Genomic DNA, 13,063 nt, shown 5'->3' with positions numbered 1-13,063 from the left:
GTGGTCTACGGGATACTGGTGCTACCATGACCTTGCTTCAAAAGAACTTGGTGTCTGAGAAACAGCACACTGGAGACACTGTGGCTGTGAGGGTAGCAGGGGGCGCTGTGTTCCGCCTACCTGTTGCCCAGGTACATTTGGATTGGGGAGGGGGCGCTAGACCTGTGAATGTGGGGGTCAAGAAGGACTTACCTGCTGATGTTCTCCTTGGGAACAACTTGGCCCCCCTTGTTTCTGCCTATGCTCCCATGGGTCCCACCGATGTTAACCCTGTGACTACCCGTGCCTAGGTCCAAGCCGCAGAGACTGACCCACCTGCTGCTAAGCCCCAGGACGCTGAGCTCAGTAAATCTCTATCCGCTATTGATACGTGGAAGTCCCGTTACAATGCGCTGATGAAAGAGAAGAGGAGCGCAGGGGAAAAAGCACGTTTAGAATGGGAATCTCTGCTAGACAAGCTGCACCGACAGACTGCAGAAAACACCAGCTTGAGAGTGGAACATGAAACATTAAAGACAAACTTAGCGACACTGGAGGAGAAGCTGACGCTGGCTCATAGTGAGGTACAGCAACTCAAGGGCACCCTATGTCAGTATGAAGGGATTGTGGATACCTATAAAGAGCAGGTACAAAAACCACGTAAAGAAGCTGATGATATTTTGAAGGACTGTTTAGCCCTAGTCTGGGCACTGAAGAAGTTGAACCCTTATTTATACGGACAGGGATTCTCTCTCATAACGGGAATACAGATGGATAGTCCCGGCAAACTGACATGCCTACCACCCTAGTCCTGTCATCCCCAGGTTGACCCGCCAAAGGGTCAAGCCGGGTCTGCCGGAGTGTTCCACTAGGAGGGAGCTATGTGACAGACCCTTCTGTCAGTACTGAAAGAGTTAACTCTGTTCAGCTTTGAGAAACTATTTTCTGAGACAGGTCCTAGCATCAGCTATTGTGTACTGTAATTAAGTTTTAGTGATAAGCATTCACATTGTTTAATCACCTCCAGAGTCAGAGTCAAGTGATAAGAAGGGCTCCATTGTGTCTTGTGTTTAACTTGCTTATCTGCTTAAGTAATGTAATTCTATTGTATCATGTCAAAGGGCGTTTTCCCTCTATCTAATGTACAATATTCTTTCAACCCCCCATCTGGGGTCAGACCTGCATAAATACTGGGCATACAGCCTTCAATAAAAAGCATTCTGTTTTAACCTTCAATGTGGAGCCTGGTCTCATATTTGAGGGGGGAATTAGCTGGGTTGTGAGTTGCTCATCCCATATTCAGTACATCGTTCATCTGGTATTAACCCTTGGTATCTGTTGGTACCGTAACACTGTGCATATATAAACATTTATTGTGTGTGCAGACCTTATGTAATGTGACACTTAATTACTGATATATACTGTGCATATATAAACATTTATTGTATGTGCAGACCTTATGTAATACAGCACTTAATTACTGATATATACTGTGCATATATAAACATTTATTGTGTGTGCAAACCTTATGTAATACAGCACTTAATTACTGATATATACTGTGCATATATAAACATTTATTGTGTGTGCAGACCTTACGTAATGTATCACTTAATTACTGATATATACTGTGCATATATAAACATTTATTGTGTGTGCAGACCTTATGTAATACAGCACTTAATTACTGATATATACTGTGCATATATAAACATTTATTGTGTGTGCAGACCTTATATAATGCAGCACTTAATTACTGATATATACTGTGCATATATAAACATGTATTGTGTGTGCAGACCTTTTGTAATGCTGCATTTAATTACTGATATATACTGTGCATATATAAACATGTATTGTGTGTGCAGACCTTACGTAATGCGGCACTTAATTACTGATATATACTGTACATATATAAACATTTACTGTGTGTGCAGACCTTAAGTAATGCAGCACTTAATTACTGATATATACTGTGCATATAAAACATTTATTGTGTGTTCAGACCTTTTGTAATGCAGCACTTAGTTACTGATATATATACTGTGCATATATAAATATTTATTGTGTGTGCAGACCTTATGTAATGCAGCACTTAATTACTGATATATATTGTGCATATATAAACATTTATTGTGTGTGCAGACCTTATGTAATGTAGCATTAATTACTGATATATACTGTGCATATATAAACATTTATTGTGTGTGCAGACCTTATGTAATGTGACATATAAATACTGATATATACTGTGCATATATAAACATTTATTGTGTGTGCAGACATTATGTAATGTAGCACTTAATTACTGATTTATACTGTGCATATATAAACATTTATTGTGTGTGCAGACCTTATGTAATGTGACATATAAATACTGATATATACTGTGCATATATAAACATTTATTGTGTGTGCAGACGTTATGTAATGTAGCACTTAATTACTGATATATACTGTGCATATATAAACATTTATTGTGTGTGTAGACCTTTTGTAATGCAGCACTTAATTACTGATATATACTGTGCATATATAAACATTTATTGTGTGTGCAGACCTTATGTAATGCAGCACTTAATTACTGATATATACTGTGCATATATAAACATTTATTGTGTGTGCAGACCTTATGTAATGCAGCACTTAATTACTGATATATACTGTGCATATATAAACATGTATTGTGTGTGCAGACCTTATGTAATGCAGCACTTAATTACTGATATATACTGTGCATATATAAACATTTATTGTGTGTGCAGACCTTATGTAATGTGACATATAATTACTGATATATACTGTGCATATATAAACATTTATTGTGTGTGCAGACCTTTTGTAATGTTGTGCTTAATTACTGATATATACTGTGCATATATAAACATTTATTGTGTGTGCAGACCTTATGTAATACAGCACTTAATTACTGATATATACTGTACATATATAAACATTTATTGTGTGTGCAGACCTTATGTAATACAGCACTTAATTACTGATATATACTGTGCATATATAAACATTTATTGTGTGTGCAGACCTTATGTAATGCAGCACTTAATTACTGATATATACTGTGCATATATAAACATTTATTGTGTGTGCAGACCTTATGTAATGCTGCACTTAATTACTGATATACAGTATACTGTGCATATATAAACATTTATTGTGTGTGCAGACCTTATGTAATGCTGCACTTAATTACTGATATATACTGTGCATATATAAACATTTATTGTGTGTGCAGACCTATTGTAATGCAGCACTTAATTGCTGATATATACTGTGCATATATAAACATTTATTGTGTGTCCAGACCTTATGTAATGCAGAACTTAATTACTGATATATACTGTGCATATATAAACATTTATTGTGTTTGCAATCCTTATGTAATGCAGCACTTAATTACTGATATATACTGTGCATATATAAACATTTATTGTGTGTGCAGACCTTATGTAATGCAGCACTTAATTACTGATATATACTGTGCATATATAAACACTTATTGTGTGCGCAGACCTTATGTAATGCAGCACTTAATTACTGATATATACTGTGCATATATAAACATTTATTGTGTGTGCAGACCTTATGTAATGAGGCACTTAATTACTGATATATACTGTGCATATATAAACATTTATTGTGTGTGCAGACCTTATGTAATGCAGCACTTAATTACTGATATATACTGTGCATATATAAGAGATACTTTATTGTGCCTTTAAGTATTGTGAAAGACTAAAGAAATCAGATATAAGTAAATTTAGGGAAGCGGCTGAAGAACTAACCTGGACACACCATGTCACCTCTGGATGGTCAGCAGCATCTGTCACTTTGGCCTGTGGAAAGGAACACATTCTGCTCAGTGACGGTTTATATTCTTCTCTACCCTCTATGGTACAACTACTCCCCAGTCATGTTATTTTAGATTTCCCATAAACCCTGCTCTCCCCCTCTTTACAACTCCATAGGCAACACAATGCTGTGTAATCCCTCTGAACTCACATCATCTCAGACTATCCTACCGTATCAGTATTAGCTTATAGTTTATATAGGGTGGTTTTATCACCACTTCAAATAATGGCAACCAGAAAAAGGTCAGTCTCATTTATTACACAGGAGTCTCATCATGGGTCAGATCTCACACAAGCACATAGACAGTTTCATTCAGAAGACTGCAGCATAGAGAATGTCTCACTCAGAGCAAAACAGTCTCATTCAGTTTACTGTAACATTCTGCCTTGTCACAGGGCAGTTACTTATTGGTTAAGGGCAATTATATAGGTAATACAGCCTTATTAATAAGCAGCAGTCTAATTTGCTGTGAAATAAGAGTCTCACCCATTGGGCGGCTGCCTAGCTCACCTAGATTCATGTACTGGAAGTAAAATTCATTTGGGCCAATTTATCATAGTGCGAGTAGACATGTTGCGTATCATGTCCGCCGCACATCGATAAATGCAGACAGCATACGCTGTCGGCATTTATCATTGCGAATTTATCATTATCTTGTGAACTGCTTGTGCAATGCCGCCCCCTGCAGATTCGCAAGGGGTGTCAATCCGCCCGATCGTATTCGATCGGGTTGATTTCTGTCCGCTGCCTCAGAGCCGGCTGACAAGTTATGGAGCACTGGTCTTTCGACCGCTACTTCATAACTTCTATTTCTGTCGAGCCTGAAGACTTGCGCGGAAACAAGGGCATCAAGCTCCATTCGCAGCTTGATCATTCGGCCCCATTATCCTGATCATGCAGAATGTATCATTAGAAAAAGAACAGGAATACAAATAAACAATCACATAAATACTCACTAGAAACATACACACAAATACACACATACACAAATACACACTCCCTGACATATACACATATTCACACATGCACAAATACACACTCCCTGACATATACACATATTCACACATACACAAATATACACTCCCTGACATATACACATACACAAATACATACTCCCTGACATATACACATATTCACACATACACAAATACACACTCCCTGACATATACTCATATTCACACATACACAAATACACACTCCCTGACATATACACATATTCACACATACACAAATACACACTCCCTGACATATACACATATTCACACATACACAAATACACACTCCCTGACATATACACATATTCACACATACACAAATACACACTCCCTGACATATACACATATTCACACATACACAAATACACACTCCCTGACATATACTCATATTCACACATACACAAATACACACTCCCTGACATATACTCATATTCACACATACACAAATACACACTCCCTGACATATACACATACACAAATACACACTCCCTGACATATACTCATATTCACACATACACAAATACACACTCCCTGACATATACTCATATTCACACATACACAAATACACACTCCCTGACATATACACATATTCACACATACACAAATACATACTCCCTGACATATACACATATTCACACGTACACAAATACACAATAACATAAATACTCACTAGAAACATACACACAAATACACACATACACAAATACACACTCCCTGACATATACACATATTCACACATACACAAATACACACTCCCTGACATATACACATATTCACACATACACAAATACACACTCCCTGACATATACACATATTCACACATAAACAAATACATACTCCCTGACATATACACATATTCACACATACACAAATACACACTCCGTGACATATACACATATTCACACATACACAAATACATACTCCCTAACATATACACATATTCACACATACACAAATACACACTCCCTGACATATACACATATTCACACATACACAAATACATACTCCCTGACATATACACATATTCACACATACACAAATACACACTCCCTAGCATGTACACATATTCACACATACACACTCCCTGACATATACACATATTCACACATACACACTCCCTGACATATACACATATTCACACATACACAAATACACACTCCCTGACATATACACATATTCACACATACACACTCCCTGACATATACACATATTCACACATACACAAATACACACTCCCTGACATATACACATATTCACACATACACAAATACACACTCCCTGACATATACACATATTCACACATACACAAATACACACTCCCTGACATATACACATATTCACACATACACACTCCCTGACATATACACATATTCACACATACACAAATACACACTCCCTGACATATACACATATTCACACATATACAAATACACACTCCCTGACATATACACATATTCACACATACACAAATACACACTCCCTGACATATACACATATTCACACATACAAAAATACACACTCCCTGACATATACACATATTCACACATACACAAATACATACTCCCTGACATATACACATATTCACACATACACACTCCCTGACATATACACATATTCACACATACACACTCCCTGACATATACACATAGTCACACATACACAAATACACACTCCCTAACATATACATATATTCACACATACACAAATACACACTCCCTGACATATACACATATTCACACATACACAAATACACACTCCCTGACATATACACATATTCACACATACACACTCCCTGACATATACACATATTCACACATACACACTCCCTGACATATACACATATTCACACATACACAAATACACACTCCCTAACATATACACAAATTCACACATACACAAAATACACACTCCCTGACATACCCATATTCACACATACACAAATACACACTCCCTAACATATACACATATTCACACATACACAAATACACACTCCCTGACATACACATATTCACACATACACAAATACACACTCCCTGACATATACACAAATTCACACATACACAAAATACACACTCCCTGACATATACACATATTCACACATACACAAAATACACAATCACATAAATACTCACTAGAAACATATACACAAATTCACACATACACAAAATACACACTCCCTGACATACACATATTCACACATACACAAATACACACTCCCTGACATACACACATATTCACACATACACAAATAAACACTCCCTGACATACACACATACACAAATACACACTCTCTGACATATACACATATTCACACATACACAAATACACACTCACTGACATATACACATATTCACACATACACAAATACACACTCCCTGACATACACACATATTCACACATACACAAATACACACTCCCTGACATACACACATATATTCACACATACACACTCCCTGACATATACACATATTCACACATACACAAATACACACTCCCTGACATATACACATATTAACACATACACAAATACACACTCCCTAACATATACACATATTCACACATACACAAATACACACTCCCTGACATATACACATATTCACACATACACAAATACACACTCCCTGACATATACACATATTCACACATACACAAATGCACACTCCCTGACATATACACATAGTCACACATACACAAATACACACTCCCTAACATATACACATATTCACACATACACAAATACACACTCCCTAACATATACACATATTCACACATACACAAATACACATTAACATAAATACTCACTAGAAACATACACACATATTCACACATACACAAATACACACTCCCTAACATATACACATATTCACACATACACAAATACACACTCCCTAACATATACACATATTCACACATACACAAATACACACTCCCTGACATATACACATATTCACACATACACAAATACACACTCCCTGACATATACACATATTCACACATACACACTCCCTTACATATACACATATTCACACATACACAAATACACACTCCCTAACATATACACATATTCACACATACACAAATACACACTCCCTGACATATACACATATTCACACATACACAAATACACACTCCCTGACATATACACATATTCACACATACACAAATACACACTCCCTGACATATACACATATTCACACATACACAAATACACACTCCCTAACATATACACATATTCACACATACACAAATACACAATAACATAAATACTCACTAGAAACATACACACATACAGGGAGTGCAGAATTATTAGGCAAGTTGTATTTTTGAGGATTAATTTTATTATTGAACAACAACCATGTTCTCAATGAACCCAAAAAACTCATTAATATCAAAGCTGAATAGTTTTGGAAGTAGTTTTTAGCTTGTTTTTAGTTATAGCTATTTTAGGGGGATATCTGTGTGTGCAGGTGACTATTACTGTGCATAATTATTAGGCAACTTAACAAAAAACAAATATATACCCATTTCAATTATTTATTTTTACCAGTGAAACCAATATAACATCTCAACATTCACAAATATACATTTCTGACATTCAAAAACAAAACAAAAACAAATCAGTGACCAATATAGCCACACTTCTTTGCAAGGACACTCAAAAGCCTGCCATCCATGGATTCTGTCAGTGTTTTGATCTGTTCACCATCAACATTGCGTGCAGCAGCAACCACAGCCTCCCAGACACTGTTCAGAGAGGTGTACTGTTTTCCCTCCTTGTAAATCTCACATTTGATGATGGACCACAGGTTCTCAATGGGGTTCAGATCAGGTGAACAAGGAGGCCATGTCATTAGATTTTCTTCTTTTATTCCCTTTCTTGCCAGCCACGCTGTGGAGTACTTGGACGCGTGTGATGGAGCATTGTCCTGCATGAAAATCATGTTTTTCTTGAAGGATGCAGACTTCTTCCTGTACCACTGCTTGAAGAAGGTGTCTTCCAGAAACTGGCAGTAGGACTGGGAGTTGAGCTTGACTCCATCCTCAACCCGAAAAGGCCCCACAAGCTCATCTTTGATGATACCAGCCCAAACCAGTACTCCACCTCCACCTTGCTGGCGTCTGAGTCGGACTGGAGCTCTCTGCCCTTTACCAATCCAGCCACGGGCCCATCCATCTGGCCCATCAAGACTCACTCTCATTTCATCAGTCCATAAAACCTTAGAAAAATCAGTCTTGAGATATTTCTTGGCCCAGTCTTGATGTTTCAGCTTGTGTGTCTTGTTCAGTGGTGGTCGTCTTTCAGCCTTTCTTACCTTGGCCATGTCTCTGAGTATTGCACACCTTGTGCTTTTGGGCACTCCAGTGATGTTGCAGCTCTGAAATATGGCCAAACTGGTGGCAAGTGGCATCTTGGCAGCTGCACGCTTGACTTTTCTCAGTTCATGGGCAGTTATTTTGCGCCTTGGTTTTTCCACACGCTTCTTGCGACCCTGTTGACTATTTTGAATGAAACGCTTGATTGTTCGATGATCACGCTTCAGAAGCTTTGCAATTTTAAGAGTGCTGCATCCCTCTGCAAGATATCTCACTATTTTTTACTTTTCTGAGCCTGTCAAGTACTTCTTTTGACCTATTTTGCCAAAGGAAATGAAGTTGCCTAATAATTATGCACACCTGATATAGGGTGTTGATGTCATTAGACCACACCCCTTCTCATTACAGAGATGCACATCACCTAATATGCTTAATTGGTAGTAGGCTTTCGAGCCTATACAGCTTGGAGTAAGACAACATGCATAAAGAGGATGATGTGGTCAAAATACTCATTTGCCTAATAATTCTGCACTCCCTGTATTCACACATACACAAATACACACTGCCTAACATATACACATATTCACACATACACAAATACACACTCCCTAACATAAACACATATTCACACATACACAAATACACACTCTCTGACATATACACATATTCACACATACACACATACACACTCCCTAACATATACACATATTCACACCTACACAAATACACACTCCCTAACATATACACATATTCACACATACACAAATACACACTCCCTGACATATACACATATTCACACATACACAAATACACACTCCCTGACATATACACATATTCACACATACACAAATACACACTCCCTGACATATACACATATTCACACATACACAAATACATACTCCCTGACATATACACATATTCACACATACACAAATACATACTCCCTGACATATACACATATTCACACATACACAAATGCATACTCCCTAACATATACACATATTCACACATACACACATACACACTCCCTAACATATACACATATTCACACATACACAAATACACACTCCCTGACATATACACATATTCACACATACACAAATACACACTCCCAGACATATACACATATTCACACATACACACTCCCTGACATATACACATATTCACAAATACACAAATACACACTCCCTGACATATACACATAGTCACACATACACAAATACACACTCCCTGACATATACACATATTCACACATACACAAATATACACTCCCTGACATATACACATATTCACACATACACAAATACATACTCCCTGACATATACACATATTCACACATACACAAATACACACTCCCTAACATATACACATATTCACACATGCACAAATACATACTCCCTAACATATACACATATTCACACATACACAAATACACACTCCCTGACATATACACATATTCACACATACACAAATACACACTCCCTGACATATACTCATATTCACACATACACAAATACACACTCCCTGACATATACACATATTCACACATACACAAATACATACTCCCTGACATATACACATATTCACACATACACAAATACATACTCCCTAACATACACACATATTCACACATACACAAATACACACTCCCTAACATATACACATATTCACACATACACACATACACACTCCCTAACATATACACATATTCACACATACACAAATACACACTCCCTGACATATACACATATTCACACATACACAAATACACACTCCCTGACATATACACATATTCACACATACACAAATACACACTCCCTGACATATACACATATTCACACATACACAAATATACACTCCCTGACATATACACATATTCACACATACACAAATACACACTCCCTGACATATACACATATTCACACATACACAAATACATACTCCCTGACATATACACATATTCACACATACACAAAAACATACTCCCTAACATATACACATATTCACACATACACAAATACACACTCCCTGAAATATACACATATTCACACATACACAAATACACACTCCATGACATATACTCATATTCACACATACACAAATACACACTCCCTGACATATACTCATATTCACACATACACAAATACACAATAACATAAATACTCACTAGAAACATACACACATATTCACACATACACAAATACACACATTCACACATACACACTCCCTGACATATACACATATTCACACATACACAAATACACACTCCCTGACATATACACATATTCACACATACACAAATACACACTCCCTGACATATACACATATTCACACATACACAAATACACAATAGCATAAATACTCACTAGAAACATATACACAAATACACACATACACAAATACACACTCCCTGACATATACACATATTCACACATACACAAATACACACTCCCTGACATATACACATATTCACACATACACAAAATACACAATAACATAAATGCTCACTAGAAACATACACACATATTCACACATACACAAATACACACTCCCTGACATATACACATATTCACACATACACAAATACACACTCCCTAACATACACACATATTCACACATACACAAAATACACACTCCCTGACATATACAAATATTCACACATACACAAATACACAATAACATAAATACTCACTAGAAACATATACACATATTCACACATACACAAATACACACTCCCTAACATATACAGATATTCACACATACACAAATACATACTCCCTGACATATACACATATTCACACATACACAAATACATACTCCCTGACATATACACATATTCACACATACACAAATACACACTCCCTGACATATACACATATTCACACATACACAAATACACACTCCCTGACATATACACATATTCACACATACACAAAATACACACTCCCTGACATATACACATATTCACACATACACAAAATACACACTCCCTGACATATACACATATTCATACATACACAAATACACACTCCCTGACATATACACATATTCACACATACACAAATACACACTCCCTGACATATACACATATTCACATATACACAAATACACACTCCCTGACATATAAACATATTCACACATACACAAATACACAATCCCTGACATATACACATATTCACACATACACAAATACACACTCCCTGACACACACACATATTCACACATACACAAATACACACTCCCTAACATATACACATATTCACACATACACAAATACACACTCCCTGACATACACACATATTCACACATACACAAATACACACTCCCTGACATACACACATATTCACACATACACAAATACACACTCCCTGACATATACACATATTCACACATACACAAATACACACTCCCTGACATATACACATATTCACACATACACAAATACACACTCCCTGACATATACACATATTCACACATACACAAATACACACTACCTAACATATACACATATTCACACATACACAAATACACACTCCCTGACATATACACATATTCACGCATACACAAATACACAATAACATAAATAATCACTAGAAACATATACACAAATACACACAAATACACACATATTCACACATATTCACACTCCCTGACATACACAGATAATCACACATACACAAATACACACTCCCTAACATATACACACATACACAAATACACACTCCCCGACATATACACATATTCACACATACACAAATACACAATAACATAAATAATCACTAGAAACATATACACATACACAAATACACACTCCCTAACATATACACATACACAAATACACACTCTCTGACATACACACATATTCACACATACACAAATACACACTCCCTAACATATACACATAT

The 13,063-nt window shown here is 36.5% G+C and overlaps 1 protein-coding gene across 1 annotated transcript in view; it reads right to left on the bottom strand.

The window, feature by feature from the left end:
- The window catches only part of LOC128636157 (NTPase KAP family P-loop domain-containing protein 1-like), a 69,564-nt gene extending 65,415 nt beyond the window's left edge, over positions 1-4,149 (bottom strand). Inside the window, exon 1 of the mRNA XM_053689208.1 lies at positions 3,783-4,149. Coding sequence (XP_053545183.1) covers positions 3,783-3,795 — 13 coding nt within the window. The 5' untranslated portion in view covers positions 3,796-4,149. The remainder of the gene's footprint in view (positions 1-3,782) is intronic.
- Between the last annotated feature and the right edge of the window lie 8,914 nt (positions 4,150-13,063).

This window comes from Bombina bombina, chromosome 7, assembly GCF_027579735.1.
Source record: "Bombina bombina isolate aBomBom1 chromosome 7, aBomBom1.pri, whole genome shotgun sequence".
Taxonomy (NCBI): domain Eukaryota; kingdom Metazoa; phylum Chordata; class Amphibia; order Anura; family Bombinatoridae; genus Bombina; species Bombina bombina.
The sequence above is the reverse complement of the archived record's forward strand: the minus strand, read 5'-3'. Positions and strand labels throughout refer to the sequence as shown.